This window comes from Euphorbia lathyris, chromosome 2 (assembly GCF_963576675.1).
Source record: "Euphorbia lathyris chromosome 2, ddEupLath1.1, whole genome shotgun sequence".
NCBI classification, from domain to species: Eukaryota; Viridiplantae; Streptophyta; class Magnoliopsida; order Malpighiales; family Euphorbiaceae; genus Euphorbia; species Euphorbia lathyris.
In genome coordinates, this window is record NC_088911.1 from 34,872,834 (window position 1) to 34,895,841 (window position 23,008).

The following is a 23,008-nucleotide window of genomic DNA, read 5'->3' on the forward strand; positions in this document are numbered from 1 at the left end:
TTCTCTATTTCATTCTTTTGGTGATGGGAGTACCTATAAGTTTCTCATTAATGGGGTTAGTTGTAGCTTTCAAGGGGATGGCTTGATCATGTTAGATTGATTTTTTTTCGAACCTCTGTTTCACATTAATGGGGTGAGTTCTCTCAGTCTCTCTTTTCCTCCATTTCTTTCTCTCTCTCTTGCTTTTTGAATTTCTGAAACTGTTAGATTGATTTTTTTTCGAACCTCTGTTTCAATTCTGCCTTTTTTCAATTCCTTTCTGGATTGCGTTTTTCCAAACCTGTCAATTGACCCTTTCTCGATTGCGAGAGGTCTGTTATTTTCAAACCTCTATTTTATTTTTGCGTTTTTTCATTCACTCTTTAAGTTCTGTATTTTCAATTAGATGTTTTTTCTTGATTGTGATTCATTCATTAGCTGTTAGATTTTTTTTCAAACCTCTGTAAGTAAAGGAGGAGAGACAATTTATATTCATTAATACGTACATTTTTTAACTTTTGAACAAAAGAATTAATTCCAACGATAAAAATTGAATGATTTGGATAAACAATACCTGAATTAAGTAGAGTATACCTTGCTTCTCTAAATCAATTAGATGCTATCTTCTTTCAAGAGATGATGATAAGAAACTTCCTTCTGTTCTTACCACTGATATTTGATTAAACAATGAAATTATAAATTTATAATTGAGTTTGGACCAGCTAAATTGAACTCAGTTACAAGTTTATAATTGAGGTTGAAGTATTTAAGCAACAATCTGATCAAATTATCTGTATTTTCAAAGATTGTACATTGTAAATCATGAAAATTATCTGTATTTGTTGCTTGTTCAAAGTGATGATATTATTTTGTACAGAAATGGCACGCATTGGTCCTTAAGAAGGAGAAGAGTTTTCGACTTCATTCAATTCGTCGTTACGTTAATTAATTATGTGAACTTTGTTATGTTTATGGTTTATGTTTTGTAGATATATTATTTATTTTGGATATTCTTTGTGGTGCTTATAGTTAGTAGTGGCATTGCTGATATTTTGGTTTTTTTTTTTTTTAATCAATGACTGATATTTGAAACAGGTTTAATCATAAATAACTTAATTATTTAAAACAGATTCAATATATTGTTTGAAAAATAAAATAAATGATGATACAGGTTGATTCCCTTGTTTGAACCAAATAGCCACAAATAAAGGTTATTCATTCCCTTTCCGCGACAGATCCAAACAGACCGGGGAATTTATGGTCTCATTTCTCCTTATTTCCCTTTCCCTTGCGCGAACCAATCACCCCCTAACTTCTTCTAACCTCTGTTGTCGCCTCGCTGTCCCCCAACAAAAACCTTTCCAAAAGAAAACCTAGACTACCCAGTTCATTGCCAGTCTGTTCTCCTGTCCTCCCTTTGATTTGCCGGGGTAGCTCGTCCTCTCTCTCTATCCCTTTGATTCGCCGGTCGGTGATCATCCTCTCTCCCTTTTGGTGTGCTTCCGCCACCGGTGTCTGGGAATCATATGCGATTCTCTCTGGAGAAAGGTCCTATACACTAGTCTACTAGACTTCGGAAATAACTCCTCCTTCTGAGTCCGGGATCTTCGGACTGATTCTTGCTCTTTGGTTTGCATTTGTCTGATCCTCGCTGCCGTATCTTTTTCAGTCACCAATTCTTGAAAAAGCAAGCTACTAAGCTTATGATTTCTAATTTTTTGATTCTTGTTTAAATTAGAAGTCTGTAGGTGATGCATTTGAAATTCATATTCTTGCTTTTTCCCTTATTCTCTTCACACTCTTGAAGTTTAAAATCGGCAATGATATGGGTAGTTCAAAGCGTATAAATTAGCTGTATTTTTATTAAATTGAGTTGCAAAATAGTTACAATTTTGTACTTAAGTTTTTTTTTTTTAAAATATATGTAATTTTAGCTTTTATTATTGTATTTTCTAATTTCGTTTCTTTTAATTGTAATGTGGTCCATTCCATATAAAAAAAAAAAAAAAAAACTATAGGATTTGCAAGTTTGCCTCTTCAAATCATAACTAAACCAAATAGCATCCAATTAAATTAGAGAGTCAATTCAAACTATTGTCACATACATATGAAAATGTATAATATAATAAAAAACTTTTATTATTGATGCATTAATATTATTTCAACTGGTTTCTTTGTTATTGTTCACATTGAATTTTAATCAACCAACCAATTATTTTATTATTTTTTAGAAAATGCAAAATTAGAAAAGAAAACAATTCTGATTGCATTAGTGCTTTAAACTTATATTTCATTTTTGGCATATTTTATCTTTTAAGATTGGTCCATCTTGTCAAACCCTTAACCCCTAGTAAGACGCTCAATTAACAGAAACTTCAATATTTGTTCCTAATGTTTCAAAATTTTCAGAAATCGTGAAATGGACACTGAAATTGGAAGTTTGGAGGAGAGATCAAAATCGTTTCTGGAACAGCTTAACACTGAGCGTGGGATTTTTTGAAAGAATTGTCTACAAAAACAAAAATCAGCATAGAAGAAGCTCTTATTTTCAGTATCTTTTAACGGGCGTTTGATATTCTATTGGGATAGGGATATGGATAAAGGTTGGATAGGGATAAGGATAAATAGTTGGGATAAGGATAAAAATATGATAGTCAAGAATTATTATTCAATGTTTGATACGTGGGATAGAGATGAGGATAAAATAATACATTTTACTATTTTAACCTTATTTAAACTATATAACATTAATTTGAGGTATAAGAACTTTTCCATCCTATTAAAATCGCATGAGCTTATCCCACTGCCTTATACCACCCCCTCCTGGGTATAGGATTTGAGGGATAAGAAGCTTATCCCTTATCCGTCTCACTTTTCTATCTCCCAAACAAACACGGGATAACTTATCTCGTGTTTTTTTATCCCTATCCCACCTCCTACATCCCTTCTAACAAACATCCCGTAAAGGTAAAGAATTACTATTAGTTATCTGGCGGTTGGCATCCTTTTAATGCTAATGATTTCTGGGTTTTGTTTGGTTGCTGAGAAAATTGAGGATCAGAACTAATTTTTTTTATTCTTGTGTGTTATGGTGTTTGAATAATTTGTCTTTTTGGATTCTTCTTCTCTGATCAAATTAAGAAAGCTGTTTAGATGTTCACAAAGGTCAGGAATTAAACCGGAAATGTACAAAGAAAATTTGAAAGAGCTACTACTCATTCTAGCTTGACAGTATTTAAAGATGTGTGCATGTCCTCGAGTAATTTGAGGAAAATTGTGTTATTTTCTATATATTTCGTTGGTAAAATATTAACTTGGATAGACTTGAATCCCAAACATGGCTTGGAACAAATTTATATCTCCAATTTCATGAATATTGGGTAACACATTGTAAATCACAGTTTAAAGTGGAGGAAGTGTGACTGTGGTGTACCTAATTTTAAGAAATATCACGTATTATCGTTATTTGTCAATGAGATAATGATTCCATTAAGTATTCATAAAAATTGGATAAAATTTCACCAATTGGGATAGTTCATGGGCCAAATGATAAAATTTTGGATAGATCAAGAGTCAAACAATGCTTTAAGCCTTTTTTATTTATTATCTTTTAAAAATAATAAGATGATTAAATAAAAAAATATGATTATGTCAAAACACATGATTAAGTTCTAAATTTTTAAAGTTTAAAGATTAAGAGAGTGTTTATTTCAGCTTTTCGGATGAGCGTTTAGCGTTTCACTTCAAACCGCAGGAAATATAGGGCCTGTTTGGTTCAGCTGTTAGCTAATAGCTATTGCGGTTGCTGTTAGCTGTTTGCAGTTGCAGTAAACTGTTAGCTGTTGCTGTTAGCTATTTGTTATTAGCTGTTTAATTACTAGTGTTTGGTAAAATTATATTTAACTGTTGCTGTTCGGATTTAAAATGTCTAAAATGGACATGTTTTAAATTAATCAACGATGAAATTATAAAAAGAAAAATGTGAAAAAATGCCCATAACATTTACAACTAGGAATAATTTTACTCTTTAATGTCTAAAATGATGCAATTTTACTCACAAGGTTGGTAACCAAGAGCAATTTTACTTCTAACATTGGCAAGTTGGGTCGATTTCAGATATTATTAGAAAACATAGATATTTTATTTCTTGTTATACACCAATTGCATATACTAGTGGTTCTAAAAAAGAGATTTCATATTTTTTTTATGATTCAATAATAAATTTGAAAATTAATATTTATAAATGCGATGAAATATTGCAAAAATTTTTGTCCAACTCGTACAAAAGACAACATATATTTTTTTATTTAAAAAAAAAATCACATCTAATCATATGTTTGTGATCTGTTACTAACGATGATAAAATCGTGCACATGTGAATTGTAGATGACAATATTCATGACCAAGAAGACAGTTTGATAAATTATTTCTCAAATTGACCCAATTTGTCAATGCTATGGGTAAAATTGATGTTAAAGAATAAACATACAGTGTTTTGTGGAAATAAGAAGGATAATTCTATCAATAACAACTAACTACAAACAACCGTTTATGAAAAGCTCCAAATAGGAGCTTTTCGTGAAACGCTCCAAAACGCTGCAGTTTCCAGAGAAAACGCTAAACGCTGCGGTTATATAAACCTAACCAAACACTATATTTTCTGCGGTTCGGAGTGAAACGCTAAAGCTCATCCGAAAAGCTGAAACAAACACCCTCGTAGCGTTTGTTTAGGTTTATATTGCTGCAACGTTTAGCATTTTCTTTGGAAACTACAGCGTTTTGGAGCGTTTCACGAAAAGCTTCTATTTGGAGTTTTTCATAAACAGTTGTTTATAGTTATATGTTATTAATAAAATTATCCTTTTTATTTCCACAAAATATGTTTATTCTTTAACATTATTTATATTTCTACAACATAATTACTGGGAGAACAAGGTTTAATTGCGTTCAATAATTTTTTGGGAAAAGTACAAAAATAAACATTGTGGTTACACCCATTTTCGAACAACACTCATGTGGTTTAAAAGTTTGCAAAGTGGTACCATGTACTTCATTCCGTTAGCAAACACATACCAAATTGACTAACGGTGTTAAAAGTCAAAAGGAAAAGAGTTAATTTGGTCCTTGTATTTATTTATTTTTATAAATTGACCCCCTTATTATCTAACTATCACAAACAAACCCCAAAATTAAAATTAAAAATCAAAAAAACTTTCTTCTTCATCTCTCTAATTTCTTATTTTTTTCTTCTCTCTCTAAAAATACAAAATCAAACACATTTAAATTAATTTACTCCCCTCATCCATTATCACACCTCCTAAAATATTCCAACTTTTAATTAATTTACTTCCATCCTTTCAAACAATTTCATCTCAATATGATTTTACAGTACGTAATCAACAACAGTATTGTAAAAAAAAAAACCCAGAGATCAATAGAAAAAGGTTAAGCATATTTCAAATTTGTATCTATTGCAGAAAAAGGTTAAGCATATTTCAAATTTGTATCAAATTTGTAATCAACAACAGTATATAATCAAAAGATGATTCACTTTATCTCTTACTCCTCAGTGATATATATCTGTGGAATTAACCATTTAGTGCGCATAGGACACGTTTCTATGTCTGTATGTAGTTCGTGTACCAGATCTTACCTTTGTAATTTCTGAAAGAACTTCCTTCTCTTTACATTCGAATAACTCCATTTTTTTCCAACCTCAGCTTCTATCTCGTGGATGAGATCTACGCCATTCTGCAAAATTTTCGTCGTAAAGTTAAGTAATAAGCAAGTGAAATACAAGCAGCACAAAGGTCCTTCAATTGTTTGAATTAGAACAAAATTGTGATATAAAACCCAAAACGAAAAAACGAAAAAGTTGCAAGCTTCATTTATATACCTCTGTGACAAAACTTACAGCCAGGCCTCCTCTGCCTGCTCGAGCAGTACGCCCAACACGATGAACGTAATCTCTAGGAAACCTGCAATAGATACAACTTAAAAGTTAAAATCCCATTCACGGACCTTTTCAGGACAAGGACGGAGATATATGACGACTTTTTGAAATATGCTTAACCTTTTTCTATTGATCTCTGGTTTTTTTTTTTTACAATACTGTTGTTGATTATGTATTGTAAAATCATATTGAGATGAAATTGTTTGAAAGGATGGGAGTAAATTAATTAAAAGTTGGAATATTTTAGGAGGTGTGATAATGGATGAGGGGAGTAAATTAATTTAAATGTGTTTGATTTTGTATTTTTAGAGAGAAGAAAAAAATAAGAAATTAGAGAGATGGAGAAGAAGGTTTATTTGAATTTTAATTTTAATTTTGGGGTTTGTTTATGATAATTAGATAATAAGGGGTCAATTTATAAAAATAAATAAATACAAGGACCAAATTAACTTTTTTCCTTTTGACTTTTAACACCGTTAGTCAATTTGGTATGTGTTTGCTAACGGAATGAAAACATGGTACCACTTTGCAAACTTTTAAACCACATGGGCGTTGTTCGAAAATGGGTGTAACCATAAGGTTTATTTTTGTACTTTTCCCTAATTTTTTTTTATTTTTTATATAGATTACTTTTATTAATTTGTGTAACATTTTTTTTATATAACCGCGTAACATATTTTTTATTTTATAATAGAATAAAGTGCAAAAATACCCCTAACATTTGTAGCTAGGAGCAATCTTACCCTTAACGTCTAAAATTGTGCAATTATACCCCTAATGTTGGCAGCCAAAATCAATTTTATGGACATTTTTTCACATTTTCCCTTTTATAATTTCATCGTTGATTAATTTAAAACATGTCAATTTTAGACATTTTAAATCCGAACAGTAACAGTTCAATATATTTTACCAAACACTAGTAATTAAACCGCTGATAATAAACCGTTAACAGCAACAACTAACAGCTTACTGCAACTGCAAACAGCTAACAGCAACCACGACAGCTTAACCAAACAGACTCTAAGGCCTCGTTTGATAAACCACTTAATTGCTTAAATTAAAATGTTAAGCACTTATTTATTTTAAGTGCGTTTGATAACAGTTGTTTCTCCACCACTTAAATTAGTTAATTAAGTTAAAAACCACTTATTTTGATAAGTAAAAATATTTAACTTAACATTTTAAGTTAAACATTATCAACTAATATTTTTATATAAATTAAATCATTCAATATTTTCAGCACTTATAATATTCAGCACTTAAAATTCAGTACTTATTTTTTCAGCACTTAATTTTCAGTTTTATCAAACAGCACCTAAGTGTATAAGCTTTTAGGACTTTAAAAATTAAACCTACACATTGAATTCTTCACTAATAGCTTGGCTAATTAAGCCATTAAAAGACTCAAACAGTATGAGAATTAAAAATCGTGGATTTATTCCTTAAAATAATTAGGCTTTGTTATATACCACTGAACTAAATTTAACTGAATGCTACTGAACTTAACAATAATGATGATATTAGACTTTAAAATAATTTTAATGATAATATTAGACATTAATAAGCTTATGATAATAATAATGGTTCTAATAATAAAAATAATAAATAAATATATTACTAAATATAAAATTAAATTGAATATCAAATAAAAGCTAGGCTCGATAAAAGCCTATGAAATTAAATAAAAAATGAGTCTAATTTAAAATAAAAATATAAATTACATACAAACACAAATTTACAGACAATTTAAAACCTATAAAATTAAATACAAATATAAATTTTCATATGAATATAAATTTCCATTCAAATACAAATTTACACACAACTATAAATTTACACACAAATTACATACATTTTACATTTTTGGCCCATTTAGATTATTAATACATGAGGAATTTATGCAATAAATCAACTCTTAACTTTTTATTACAATTCACTATCCCATAAATTTGTCTTTTATCATTATATTGTATTTTAATTTTAAAATATCAGAATGTTATCGAGTTAGTTCTAGTTTTGTCAAATTATAGAATTATTTAATTTATTATTAATTAAAGGTAAATAAATGTTTTCCGAAAAAAAAGATGCACTTTCTAATTTTCAAATTAGTAGTGGTTTTGGATTATCCCCTGTAAAAGGGATTTCAGTATTTGATGAAAAGTTGTATACGTTTAATAAACTAATCATTTCTTGACTTTTATCTAATTTACCCTAATGGGACATTTGTTATTCTATTGGGATAGAGATAGAGATAAAGGTTGGGATAAGGACAAAGATAAATGGTTGAGATAAGGATAAAAATATAATAGTTGAGAATTATTATTCAATGTTTGGTATTTGGGACATGGATAAGGATAAAATAATACATTTTACTATTTTAACCTTATTTAAACTACATAATATTAATTTAAGGGATAAGATGAAATTTTCCATCCTATTAAAATCGCAGGAGTTTATCCTTCATCTGTCTCACTCTTCTATCTCCCAAACAAACACGGGATAACTTATCTCGTATTTTTTATCCTATCCCACCTCCTATATCCCTTCTAACAAACACCCCGTAAATACATTTGACATTTTTGCCCATTTATAGACTTCGAAATTAGATGTCATATGCTGGAGTTTAGGTGTAGAAAACCTAAAGGAATGAAAGAACATTACAACCATCTACATTCGTCATTAAGAATGAAAGTAGAAATGACGTTTGGACAATTAAAGAAAATATGGAAAGTGCTCCACAATATGCCTCAAATGTTAAAAAAGTATCAAATGTCGATTATTGTTTCTACTTTCACGCTTCATAATTTCATAAGACTGTCCATGCTTGGGAAGCAATAACGGTTCAAAGACACATGGTATGAGCTAGCGGCGATACATAATGGAATAGAGGATGGCGATTGAGGCGAGAAGGTAGGGGCGGACTCTTATCCGAGCAAGGGTATATGGCATAAGCTAGTCGGTTGATGAGGTATGAGAAGTAGGGGACTGCCTTTCCTTATTCATCTTAGGACAAGAGGAAAGATGGCAGGCACGGGATAGTCGCTCTTTCAGATAATGCGATAGTGCCTTGATCGAGCCACGAGGCGAAGGTTGAGTACACTTATTCCAGCTAACGGCTAAACCATAGAATAGTATTGGATTCCGCTTAAACTAATAGACAAAGGAGCCGACTATCTAGACCTGGTTCGAATCTGTACTGGATTGACTGTCCAAGCTATATAGCTGATAAGCTATATCTATCTTCTAGTGTAGTGGTCCCTGCAAAGCTATCTGTCTACTTGGCTCTGGTTGTAGGCTTCGTCTTGGGCTATCTTCTTTCTTGGGACTTGCAAAAGGACTGTGTTCGTAATCCTCTATTCCCACTGCAAAGCTATACTAATTATACAACATGGTCCCAATGTTAATGGAATGGTAGATTCAGATATGTTTAATGTGGATCGAAAGAGGCCATGTTAGCAGCGGAATAGTATAGCGCAACAGATTTGGCAATCACGTCTAGCGGAGAATGATGTGGCAGCGGGGAATGAAGTGGGAGCGGATAATGAAAATAACGACGATGATGAAGTTAATGAAAATGATTAAAAACAATTAAAATATAGTTGGGACAGTTAATTTTGTAGAGCATTTAACGTAAACAATATAATATTTATTTACTTCTCGCAAAATTTACAAACAAGTTGTACCAAATAATGATAATTATAATAAATAATGATAAATTATATATATATATAATGTTAAAGCATAAATTATATAATAAATAATTATAATTAAAATAAAAATTAATAAATTATATATAATAAATTATAAATTATTTATAAATAATTATAATTATTTTAAATAATGATAAATTATAGATAAATAATAATTATATTAATAATAAATTATATATAAATAATTATAATAAATAATAATAATAAATTATATATATTATAAACAATAATAATAATTATATATAATAATAATAATTATAATAAATGATGATAAGAACTGAATGTTGAACTGAACTGATTGCTACTTAAGGGAAGTGGTTGCTACTGAACTGAAGTAATAAAAAATAGAGTTTTACAGTACAAAAGCAAAATATGCAACCATAAATGATAAATAACTCGATCGTTAAAACAAGGGTTAAGGTGCAAAAATACCCTTAACGTTTTGGGACAGGGGCAATTTTACCTCTAACGTCTAAAATTGTGCAATTTTACCTCTAACGTTGGAAGCCAATAGCAATTTTACCCCTAACGTTGATAAATTAGGTCAATTTGAGAAATAATTCATCAAACTATCTTCTGGGTCATGAATCTTGTCATCTACACTTCACACATGCGTTATTTTATTAGTAACAAATCACAAACATATGTTGGGATGTGTAAAAAATAAGAAAAAATATTAAAAATATACTGTCTTTTGTATGAATTAGATAAAAAAAAAATCAAAATCTTTACCGAATTTATAAATATTAATCTCTAATTTTATTATTAAATTATATCTTTTTATAGAACAAATTGATATGCAATTGGTGCAAAATAAAGAAAAAAATGACTGTATTTTATAATAGTGCCTGAAATTGATCAAATTTATCAACGTTAGGGATAAAATTGCTCTTGGCTACAAACATTAGAGGTAAAATTGCACCATATTAGACGTTAGAGGTAAAATTTCTCTTGACCCAAAATGTTAGGGGTATTTTTGCACCTTAACCCTTAAAACAATTAAAATTCAAGAGCATAATATAGAAAAATAAATAAAATACTGAAAGTTCAAAGCTTAAAAATGTGCCATTTTTAATCAATTTTTATTTGATTTTGATTTGAATGTCAGTATACAGTTTAAGGCTCTTATATCACGAAATTAAGTATAGGTACGAAAAGGTTAATATCACTAAAGTTTAGGGTCATGAATGTATTTTATCCCATCACTTTTGATTCTATTTCTGCCCCCAAAAGTCCCAAATTCGAAACCACCGAGATGGGTGGAATCCGTTGCTCATCTCTCTGTCTCTCGATCAGCAACAGCTGTGCAGCACTCCGTTAAGGGTAAACAACGTCGGTTCCATTGGCAAGCTAGTATATATTCTCACATAAGGTAGGTAAAACCTTAACCCTAATTCTAGTTTCGTTCTCTCAAAGCTTTAAGCTTTTATCACTCTCTCATTCTCACTCAAACTATGAATTTTGATATCAATGAATTCATCTCATATTCTCATCTTTTCCTTTTGTTTTGGGGAAATATAAAAATACCCTCATCTTGATAAGTGATTACTCATAAGTGTGGTTATTCTATTCAATTTTGGAGGAATTACTTGTGATCTTTTTCTTAATTGAAGCTTTAGATCTTGTTAATTTTTCCCTATCTCAGGGAGCATTTCAGGCCTCCACTCGTCGTTCCATCTCCTCTGTCGAATTTGATTCACACTCTTGTGTAAGGGATAATCATGGTAATCATACTATGTAATGGGGGGAGGTTGACTATAGTGTTATATGGAATATTGTATCGGCAACTACTGTTACATTGTTCCATACAACACTGTAGTCAATCTCCTCCCTGTCACATAGTATGATTACAACCATTATCCCCTTACACTGGAATGTCACGGAACCAACTCGATGGTGCCGTGTCACTTAATGGATCATCTGAAAGTAAGCCAACCAACAACAATTAATCACCTTATCTGCAATAAGCACACGTATAAGGTTAGATACCAATTGCATATCAGATATATATACCGGATTTAAGCATACAACAGTATCATATAAGCAAGCCATAACATTAACATGCACAATCTTGTGTCCCTTACGTGTTGCTTGAGATTGTGTGTGTGAATGTTATGGCTTGCTTATATGATTATTGTTGTATTCTTTAATCCTCTATATATTTCTGATGTATAGCCGGTATCTAACCTTATATTCGTGTTGATTTCAGATAAGGTGATTAATGGTTGTTGTCTGGCTTATTTCCAGAGAAGACCCATTAAGCGCCACACAGTCCCATCAAGTTGGCCCCATGACACAGGGCTGATCTTGTTCATCAGTTTCATTTTTGAGGCTATTCAATTAGTTGTATTTCATTTGAATTTTAAAGTTTTCAAACTTGGGGATTTATGCTTTGTTCTGTCTATAAAATTGGGGATTTTGATAATTGTGCTCTATGCCTCTATCAATTCGAGCATGACTTAAATTTTGAAAGGGTGATAATGGTATTGTAAGATTGTCAATAAGGACATTTGAACTGTGGGAATTGACTAGTTTCCTAAAGCTAACTTCCTAAAATTAGAGACCATCACCCTTTCTTATTCTAACAAAAAGAATTCATAGGGTGTTCAAAATCTTCAAAGTAAAAGATTGTCTACCCACTGTACACTTACTCTGTTAGCTTAACTTCGTTTCGGTTCATACCTTGATTTTTGCTACTTTGTTTATATATCTCTATGAGAATGAATAGATGCTTCCATTGCTAGAAATTAAGATATTATGAAATCTCCATGAACATATTTCAGAAGAAACTACTTGGAAATGAACATTGTGGAACTAATCATAATACTCTGGAATATTGACCATGTCACAACATACGACAAAGAAAGTCCATTGCCAAGACAAAAAAGGAGGGGAAACATAGGATCCCCATGTCTCAGACCACATTTACCAGGAAAGAACCCTTGAACCCACCCATCCAGAGAAGCAACATATGAGGTCGTTCTAGTACAACACATAAACCACTTTAATGAATTGATCACAAAACCTCATCCCATATAACACTTCTTCTAAGAAATCCCACTTAACACTATCATATACACTTTACAAAGATTAACCTTAAGGGCACAATTAGGTTCAGCAACACCCCTACAGTAATTCTTAATGAATGAGCAAGAAGGATATTATGCACAATATTCCTTCCAGGAATAATAGCAAATTGATTAGGAGCTACTAGAGTAGGAAGGATTCTACTCAAACGAGCCAAAATCACTTTGGTAGTGATCTTAGAAAGAATAGTACAAGAAGAAATGGATCTAAAATCTCCCAATTTTTCAGCAGAGCCAGACTTAGGGACAATAACTAGGACAATAACATTTACTTCCTTCAACAGTTCTCCATTCATGGAAAAATCCTTAACAACATTTATGAAATTATATAGTTTCTGAGATTATATAGGGAAATTAAGTTCTCCATATTTATTCATTTAACAGCAGCACTAATTCTCTCAAACAAAAAAACAGCAGCCCTAATAAGTAATTAACTAATAATCTCATTTCCCCAACCTAAGCTCTAAACGTCTTCTAACCTCGTTATTGCCTCGACTCCCCCCAACAAAAACCCTCTGAAAAGAAAACCTAGACTACCCTGTTCAATGCCAGTCCGTTCTTCTGTTCTCCCATTTGATTCGCTGGCAGCCAATCCTCTAGTCTACTGGACTTCAGAAATAACTCCTTATTCTGATTGCGTTAGTGCTTTAAACTTATATTTCATTTTTGGCATATTTTATCTTTTAAGGTTGCTCCATCTTGTCAAACCCTTAAATCCTAGTAAAACGTGATTAACAGAAACTTCAATATTGGTTACTAATGTTTCAACATTTTCAGAACTCCTGAAATGGACACTGAAATTGGAAGTTTGGAGGAGAGATTGAAATCGTTTCTGGAACAGCTTAACACTGAATGTGGGATTTTTGAAAGAATTGTCTACAAAAATAAAAATCAGCACAGAAGAAGCTCTTATTTTCAGTATCTTTTGAAGGTAAAGAATTACTATTAGTTATCTGGCGGTTGGCATCCTTTTAATGCTAATGATTTCTGGGTTTTGTTTGCTTGCTGAGAAAATTGAGGATCAGAACTAATTTTTTTTTATTCTTGTGTTGACTGTGGTAAGGAATTTTGAGTTTCTCATCAGTTCAGCTGTTATGGTGTTTGAATAATTTGTCTTTTTGGATTCTTCTTCTCTTATCAAATTAAGAAAGCTGTTTAGATGTTCACAGAAGTCAGGAATTAAACGGGAAATGCACAAAGAAATTTTTCCTTTTTGTGTTGTTTGCTTATGGAATTAATGAAGTAGGCTAGGCAAATTGCTAATGCTGGCTCTGTGGTGTAATTTGTTTAGTTTTCAATTTGCCATACTCTAAAATTGATTTTCTTGTCTTCTCTGCATTTTCAGTAACCTATGCTGTTCTAATAGCTGCATCCTTCTTTTTGGAGTTTTTTAGGTCAGAAGGGATCTGAGGCTTTTGCAGTCTGCTAAGTTGGATGAGATACTGGCTTGCTGCTTTCATGTTTTCACTGGAAAGAAGCCTAAACAAAAATTGCATCTGCTAGAAAGGTGTGTTTTTGTTTTCCATGTTTCAGCAATGTATTTTGGCCTCAGATAATTTAGTTGACACCGTTTCTCGAACTTATTGTGTGTTAGGATATGGAGCACAATTATTCCTTTATATAAATAAACTAGGATAGAATATTAAGCTATTTATAAGTTTTATCCAGCCTTTTGGCTTTAGAGGAAAAAAGCCGGTATCTTTGCTTAGGTTGACGAAGTATGTCATGAAGAAAAGTTAAATTTCTACACCTACAATTTATATAAATAAATATGCTGATGATACTTTCTTTGATAGTCTTTATTGGCACTCGATTCTTCTGCATACAATATGTTTATGTTATAAAGTCACCACAAAGTGATGGCTTCAGCATATTCACATGGACCAATGCACACAGTGAAAAATCTAGCTAGAAATGTTATTTCCATTTATTTTAAATTTGAAAGAGCTACTACTCATTCTAGCTTGACAGTATTTAAAGATGTGTGCATGTCCTCGAATAATTTGAGGAAAATTGTGTTATTTAATTTTCTATTTATTTTGTTGGTAAAATATTAACTTGGATGGACTTGAATCTCAAACATGGCTTGGAACAAATTTATATATTCAATTTCATGAATATTGGGTAACACATTGTAAATCACAGTTTAAAGTGGAGGAAGTGTGACTGTGGTGTACCTAATTTTATGGAGCGACTTCTAGGTGCTGCACGCTTACTATCACAGGTATATGTTTCCTTCTTTTTTTTTTTATCACATGGCGTTTCTGTTGTTGGTGCAGCAATTCGTACTTTTACTTGTCTGTATATATAGATTGATAATTCATCTTTTCTTTCATTTGTCTTTTATCAGTACATCATCTGAAAATTACAACCTCCTTATACACTAGGAAATTAGTTGAATGGATTAACCACATGAGATGAAACTAATTATTCTCTTCTGCTGTTTCAGATGGTTGAGCCAATGCTGAAGGCAGCTACGTATCCTTTTTCTTCAATGAGATAACTTTTTCTGGATTCATTTGTGACTCAATTTTCTTTTGTGAATACTTTTAAACTATGTGATTTCAAGGTTTTATTAATTCGGTTATTTGAGTATATAATATATTCATTTTTTAATTAAAATTTTATTCCAGACTTTCCAGTGTTAATGTGAATATGTTGTTAGTAGACTTTCTCATATTGAATTCTTCAGTTTCAGACTTTCAGTTACCATTTTATTTTTTTACCGGTGAATGTGGCTTGTTTATGGGGCTTGAAAAACACTTCCTTTTTTTGGACTGTTTATATCAGTGGATTGAAAGAGGCTTTAAGTTTGGACTTTCTAATTTTAGGTTCTCATTGTCTAGGTGGTGTTCACTTTTGTTTGTAAATGTTGTTTGGATGAGTTCTTTCCGTATGGATAATTCCCTTAACCATTCTAAAGTGAGATATCTATTTTGCTAGCTCAATCTTTTTTTATGGGATTTTCTTTGACAATTCTGGCATCACTTGCACGCCTTCGAGTTTTAGTTCAGCAAGTAAGTCCTATATATTCTCCAAACTATTTATTTAATTCGCAAGTTAGGGTGTAAGACAAGATGTGGATGATATTTGAAAAGGTATGATGGCTTGGATACTTAAGAACTCGTATGGATATCGAGCATGTTCCTGCAGTAGTAGAAAATAAATAACATGAAGATAGAACAGTTGATATAGTGGACAGATGAGCGAGGCATGTCGAAATTGGGTTTTGTTTTTATGTTGGTACTGGTTATCTTTCAATTAGTGCCATATCTGGATATTTAGCTGTCGGTTTTCAGTTGGAAAAGCAATCTAACTCGAGCCTATAAGATGTTTGCTGTTAGCATAAAGCATATGTTGCTGCTTCTAATAGAAATTACCATCTGATTTTCTCCTATAGATATTACTTGATTTTGTCTCTGCATTCAACATGGTCTCTTCTCTCTCCCAAAAGAAGCAATCAGTTAAAATCACTCAAGAAGGAATTGAGGTTTGTCTCGGGTATTTCAAAATCCTTCTGTTGTAGAAATTTTTCCTATTATCTTTTACTTAAATGCTTTCTTACATTTTCATGCAGGTTTTTAGAGATTTTTATCCAACAAATAAGTTCTTCGTCACTTTAGAATGCACATGGGAGACAGACAAGTTTTTGTTGGTTGAGAGAACACACGAAAGAAGTCTAACAAATCAAGTTGGGGATGTTGCAGATGCTTCTATCAAGACTTCAGCTGTACAGTACAAGAGCGTAGAATCATTTCTAGGAGGTAAAAAAATCTAGCTATTCTACTCATCCTGCACCGCATTTTTCTTCATTGGTGGTTTCTTTTGTCAAAGATGGCCTGATCTGCAATTTCTAAAATCCACTGTGACATGATTATTCATTATAGATGCACTCATTTGCCCACTTTATCCAGTTTCACCTCAGCTTAGGCTTTGTTTCATATATTCTGCAATTGAGAGGCTGTCGTTTATCAACATGATTCTTGTCATTGCCATTGCCCGAATAAGTTACTTGTTAGGAACGTATGAGGTGCAGGCATATGCATCATACTTGTTATGCGCACATTACAACTCTAGTTCATTTTGAACTCTCAACTTGCCTTGTTCTTCATTCCATGCTTTTTCGCTCTCCTAATTAGTAAGAAGAACTGTGGTCTTGGTGCTATATTTACTGATTTTAATGTTATTTCTTGGACAAGATGATTCTGACATGGAGGATAATACTGCAAAAGAAGGTTCTTCCCATAACCAGGAAGATAGCAAGCATTTGTCTATCAGCCCTTCCTCGAAAAGTGAAAATAAGACGCAAGGTTATGGCGGTATTGAACTGGGAGATAATCCAGTGAAAGTGGGAAGTAAAGATGAAAGACCCCATCCAGAAGGCGAACCGCAGGCTACCTCAGGTACATCTCCAAGCTCAATTTTTTTATCACAAAAGTCTGGTGGAAAGTCGGTGGCTTTTGTCTCTGTCAAAAGACCCGCACCTTCAACTTCAGCATTTGTTGCTGTTAAGAAACCAGCAACCTCAACCGCCAATGCAAGTGATCGTTGTCCTTCCGAGGAAGTTGTGAAGGACAACAGCAGCAAAGAGGATTCATTTTTCAATTTGCTGACTGGGGGAAGCATCAAAGGTAGCTTGTTCTGATTTTTTTTGGATGAATGAATTGAATTCATTTAAAGTTGGGGCATCATATTGCTTCAAAGTAAATTGGATTTTTACTGAGGAAATAACATCAAATTGTACATGAGGTTAAAAGTTGCTTAGATTAGATCAGATATCACTTTGTGGGAACAGTAAGAAAAAAATTCAGTCTTAATACTTAAATGCAGATGTCGCGCTTCTCTTTCATATAATATTGCAATTGGATCATTGAAATATAGGATGATGTTCTTTCTTCACTCCTTATCTAGACGACTCTTGGAAATTTCAAACACGTGTAGAGCAAGGGATGATCGAAGGTGATGAGTGTTGCTACCAATGCTTAAACCTTTCATGCAGGCAGGAGCATGAGTTACTGGTCAGAATTATGTCTGTGTTTTTAATGAGAATCGTTAACTTTATTTAATTATGTTATTCTAGAAAACTAAGGAAAGCATGTTGAGAGAGAAAAGAAGTTACTGTTATTGTAATTGAATGAGTTACAGAACAGCTTATTCAGGCTTGGTTTTGACAAATCTAAACACAAAGATTGGTGTGACTTAGGATTCATCTTTGTGCATATTTTCTCTGCTATGGTTGATCATAATTTATCTAACTGTCCAAATTAAGAAAATCAGTTGCCAGTCTTAAGCTATTTATAATTCAAAACCTTAGTCTTCATCATTGTTTAATTGATGAATGTAATGAAAGGTGTTTACTCATATATTTTGTTTAGTTGAAGAGTTGTTATAATCTCTTTGCTGTCACATTAAAGTTGACTGTGATTAAGAACCTTTGTGTCAAAAATTAGTTTCCATGATTATTACCTGCTGTAGTATGTCCATTTATATCCATTTACCTTGGATTCTTTCTGTTTTATAACTACATTCAGTTAGTCAGTTATTTTAAGTTGATTGGTTACTCACATTTGGTTTGTCAAAATTTGGCTTAATACATTGTCCAAAAAGCTTTATTGGCCTCCTGGACTTTCAAAGTGTCCGGATAGCCCCCCTCAACTTGCATAAAATGTAATCAATTGATCATTCGATCGCAAAAAAAAAAAGTTAAATGCGAAAGATGTATTTCCCGAGTCTTAAAAAAAGTAAAACGATTAAAATCGGGATATATGGTTCTAATATTAGAAAAGACAAGTTTTATAGTTGAGCAAGTAATAACTTCATTTTTAATCTATTTTTGAATTATGTAATAACGTTCTAAGATGCGTGGAATACATCTTTCGCATTTAATTTACTTTTTTGCGACCTAGTAATCAATTGATTACATTTTATACAAGTTCAGAGGGCTAACTGAACATTTTATATAAGTTCAGGGGCTACATTTTGAAAGTTCAGTGGTTAATTAAGCTTTTTGAACAAGTTCAGCGATAAATGATGTATTAAGGCTCAAAATTTAGCCAAACTGATTCATAAGTAAGATGGTATATTAGCACAAATGTTTCACTATCTCAATATCAGTCTAACTTGGTTGAAGTTGGCTAGCCATATGGCTAAGCTATGTGTAGAATCCTATTTAGTTTGATGTTTCTAATTATAATATGATCAAAAGAATGCTTGTTTAAAGTCATTGGGATAGTTATGCAATATTCACCTTTCAATAAAAAAAATACAAGTTTCTATAATTTGTGAAAGTATTTCTTATTATATCAAATTTTCAAAAACTAATTCTTATTACGTCAAATCTCCAAAAAGAAACTACACATTTCATATCCACTAATAAGTATACGATTATAATTTCACAAAGTAAATATTTATATTGGTAAAAAGAAATATAAAAATTGCTTACTTTACATAACTGTAAAATAGTTTTCAAACTTGATTTATTATGTAATTTTTCCAAAATCGGGCTTTTTACAAAAAAAAAATCATAATACTAATAATATTTATAATTTAATCACATTTGGTAACTTTTATTTCTACTATATCAGATTTATCAATTTTATTCTAGAAGTGTTATAGAAAAAATGGGCTTTTTTGAATTTTCACTCTTTTCAAACCCTATCCATATCAATTGGTTTGGAGTAACTTCCTATGTCAAATATAAAATACATTTTTCACTAACTGTAAATTATTGAGTAGATATGCTTTTTTTTTATGTAATTTTCCCTATTTATTTGCGCTAACAGTTTTGGAGCTTGTACTCTTGAAATATACATATGTCTGAATTTTAGATATAATCAGGTCTAATGAGATTTGAGATTTCGAAATTTGGATAAAGATTAGATTTCCTTACTATTGCACCAACTTATCAATTACTAATGAATTATTTGCTCTTGATCTTGCTTGTAAGAAAAAATAGTTGAAGCATATAAACATCTTATTATTGTGATTGGACGTCAAACTTGAACAATGGTTCCATCAATGCAGTTTGATATTCATCCATTAGGTCAATGACAACATAAAATGTATGTCAAGAAAAAGATACTATTAGAGAAGGAGGATAATTCTACGAAACTCCAACATTTTCAAGTTAAAATGGAGAAAGTTTTATTTTGCTTTCACAATTATAATAGGAACTAAAGACTTATTTAAAAGTGAATTCTATTAGAAAAATTAGTTATACTTATAAGTTTATAAATAAGGATCGATGTTTGCTTATTTATTTGCTTGTTTTGGAACTTGTACTCTTATGATATGCATGTGTGTGATGTAATCATGTCTCGTGAGATTTGAGAGTTGGGAACTTGGATAAAAAAGATTTCCTTCTTATTATTGTATTTTACTGATCAGTAAAAAATTAGGTGTTCTTCCTCGTCCGTAAATGCAAATAAAATTAGTTGATTATTGTGATTGCATATCTAATTTGAGTTTCGCATATCAAATTTATTATAGTTTATAGAGATTGTCAAATGTTCAACCTTCGGATCATCGGAGTTGCACTAACTAAGCTATAAGGCTTAATACATCATTTGCTCTTTCAACTTGTCCGAAATGCCTGATTGATCCCTAAACTTTCAAAATGTCTCGATAGTTTCGGAACTTGCATAAAATATTTAGTTAGCCCACTGAACTTGCGTAAAATGTAATCAATTGCTTAATCACTTGGTTGTAAGAAAGTAAGTTAAATGCGGAAGACAGTGGCGAATATAGGATTAGTCGGTTGGGGGGCCGATTTTACATGTGCGTTCGGGAATTTTTTTTTTTTTTTTTTTTTGCTAATTCGAACTTGCTTAATTTTTTTTTGTATATATGAGTGTTATAATTTGAATGGTCAAGAACCAATTTTAAGGAGACCTAAGAGGCAAAAAAAATTGAAAATTTGGATTTATGGAGGCCTAACAGGCCAAAAAAATTAAAAATTTGGATTTAGAAAGGCCTAAAAAGCAAAAAAAAAAAAAATTAGAAATTTAGATTTAGAAATGCCTATCAGGTCTAAAAAAATTAGAAATTTGGATTTATGTAGTACCTAATAGGTCTAAAATATTGAAATTTTGAATTTTAGATAAGCCAAACACGTAATGGGATATATTTAAATTTTTTTATTAGTTCAATACTAGTTTCTAAAAAAAATTATAACATTTGTACATTTTTTTATTTTTAGTTTTAAAATTTTAAAATTTAATTTTAAAATTAAGTTGTTTGAGTTTCAAAAATAAGAAATTAATTTTTTTTAATGGAAAAGACATAATAAAAATTAGTTCAAAAGTGTTATGAAAATAAATTAATTAATTAATAATGGTAACATAGTTTTATAATTATTGAAAAATAAAATTTAAATAAATAAACACTTTCTAAAATAAATTGAGGTTTGGGGGAATTGAACTTAGGACCTTTTAAAAAAAAATAAATGTTTTAACCATCTCATCTACCTTTCAACAATGAAATATTACTACACAAACTGTATATACACTAATATTTGGGGGGACCGAAACTGCTCGTGACCATGGTGGTTCCGGCGGCCGGAGGGGCCCGGTCCCCCAGGCCCCCTGTATACGCCCCTGGCGGAAGATGTGTTGCACGTGCCTTAGAATATTATTACATAATTCACAAAATAGATTAAGAGTCCGTTTGTTTTATCTGCTGTTTGTTGTTTCCTGTTACGGTTTCCTGTTTGCTGTTTGAAAAGGTTGCTGTTCCAACCTGCTTTTATAAAAAGCTACTTTTCGGCTACAAAAGGCAAACAGGAGATGTCTAATCAAACACCTTAAACTCTCCTTCTCAAAGTGAAAAGGCAAACAGGAGATCGAAAAGCAGCTACCAAACACCCCCTAAAACATATTAAAAAAAGTTCTTTTTCTAAATTAAAAAAAAAACATTTTCTTCTTTAACATTAGAACTGTACACTCTGACTTTGGTGGTTTTACTTTTTTAAGATGCGTGTAATCTACCTTCTGTATTTAATTTATTTTATTTTACAACCAAGTGATTAATTAATTAAGTACATCTTACGTAAATTCAGTGAGCTAATTGAATATTTTATGCAAGCATGGAGCTATCATAATATTTTGAAAGTCTAAAGGGTAAATCAATCTGTTTGTACAAGTTAGAGAAGGAAATGATGTATTAAGCCAAACTATAAATAAATACACATCTCAACTGTGTACTCACTCCTCCATCTGTAGTAACAAACGGTCAAAGGGTCACCGACGCCACCCAGCCAGCCCAAAGACTGACAGAGGAAACAAAACGAATCTGATCTGAATTTTCGTCTCAATGGCATTTCTCTCTGCAATTCTTCTCCTTCTTCTCTCCTCCTCAATGCAATCCTTCTCATCGGCCGCCAATTTAACGGCCTATGAAGTTCTGGAGCAATACGACTTTCCGATCGGTCTTCTTCCCAACGGAGTTACGGCCTACGAACTGGATACTTCAACTGGTAAGTTCTCCGCTACTCTAAACGAATCTTGCAGTTTCACCATTGATTCTTATGAGCTTAAGTACAAGTCTACAATTACTGGCGTTATAGCGAAGGACAAGCTCTCTAGCTTGAGCGGTATTCAGGTTAAGATTTTATTTCTGTGGCTTAGCATTGTTGAAGTGATCCGCGATGACGACGAGCTTGAGTTTTCGGTAGGGATCGCTTCTGCTAATTTTGGTGTTTCTAATTTCATCGAGTCTCCTACTTGTGGATGTGGATTCGACTGTGATTCTCTGAATTTTAGGAAGCTTAAGCTTAATCTTAATGCATTTTCTTCTTAATTTCTTATTGATTTTAAGCTGGATTAAGCCTTGTAGTGAATTCTGATTGTTTCTATGGATGTGTGACTGTATTGATCTTACTTTTCCTTTTTGTTTTCTGGCTCTGGATACAGAACTAGAAGTAGTTACTGGGCCATAACATATTAATTTTCTAATTTTATATGTGATAAATTAGTGTCACTTTTTTAGGCATTACAACCATTTGATGATTCCCTTAGACGGACACAATCATCGATCAGATCTTAATTTTCATCAATTAACTCTTTAAACGGCCATAATCATCGATCAGATCTTAACTTTCATCAATTAACTCTTCATCCTATTGTAAAATCAGAAACTTAGAAAGAAAGCTTAAAGATTATCATAAGGCGAAGGTAAATTAATGAAGAGTGTTGAACCACTTTATATAGAAATGAAGACGTGTATTCTAAATAGGAGAAAACTGACTTGGTGTCCAATAAAAAAAGATACTAAAAAAGTGGACA

At 31.7% G+C, this 23,008-nt stretch overlaps 2 protein-coding genes across 9 annotated transcripts; both read left to right on the forward strand.

Moving 5' to 3' along the window:
* The first annotated feature begins 10,860 nt into the window (after nt 1-10,860).
* On the forward strand, nt 10,861-17,937 carry LOC136217732 (uncharacterized). Of its 8 annotated transcripts, none has more exons than XM_066004372.1 (10): nt 10,861-11,014; nt 13,506-13,659; nt 14,123-14,235; nt 14,874-14,952; nt 15,178-15,206; nt 15,652-15,745; nt 16,129-16,218; nt 16,306-16,492; nt 16,928-17,359; nt 17,640-17,937. In XM_066004372.1, the coding sequence occupies exons 2-10, from the start codon at nt 13,516-13,518 to the stop codon at nt 17,792-17,794; spliced, it is 1,323 nt and encodes a 440-aa protein (XP_065860444.1). In that variant the 5' UTR covers nt 10,861-11,014; nt 13,506-13,515; the 3' UTR covers nt 17,795-17,937. The 8 variants fall into 8 exon arrangements, with proteins under 8 accessions (XP_065860444.1, XP_065860449.1, XP_065860447.1 ...); XM_066004377.1 differs by having other exon boundaries at nt 16,928-17,131; XM_066004375.1 differs by having other exon boundaries at nt 17,559-17,782.
* Nucleotides 17,938-21,906: 3,969 nt separating this feature from the next.
* Nucleotides 21,907-22,603, forward strand: LOC136220301 (uncharacterized protein At5g01610-like). The gene has a single exon (XM_066008109.1). It carries the CDS (start codon nt 22,038-22,040, stop codon nt 22,521-22,523), a length of 486 nt encoding a protein of 161 aa, XP_065864181.1. The 5' UTR covers nt 21,907-22,037; the 3' UTR covers nt 22,524-22,603.
* Nucleotides 22,604-23,008: the final 405 nt, after the last annotated feature.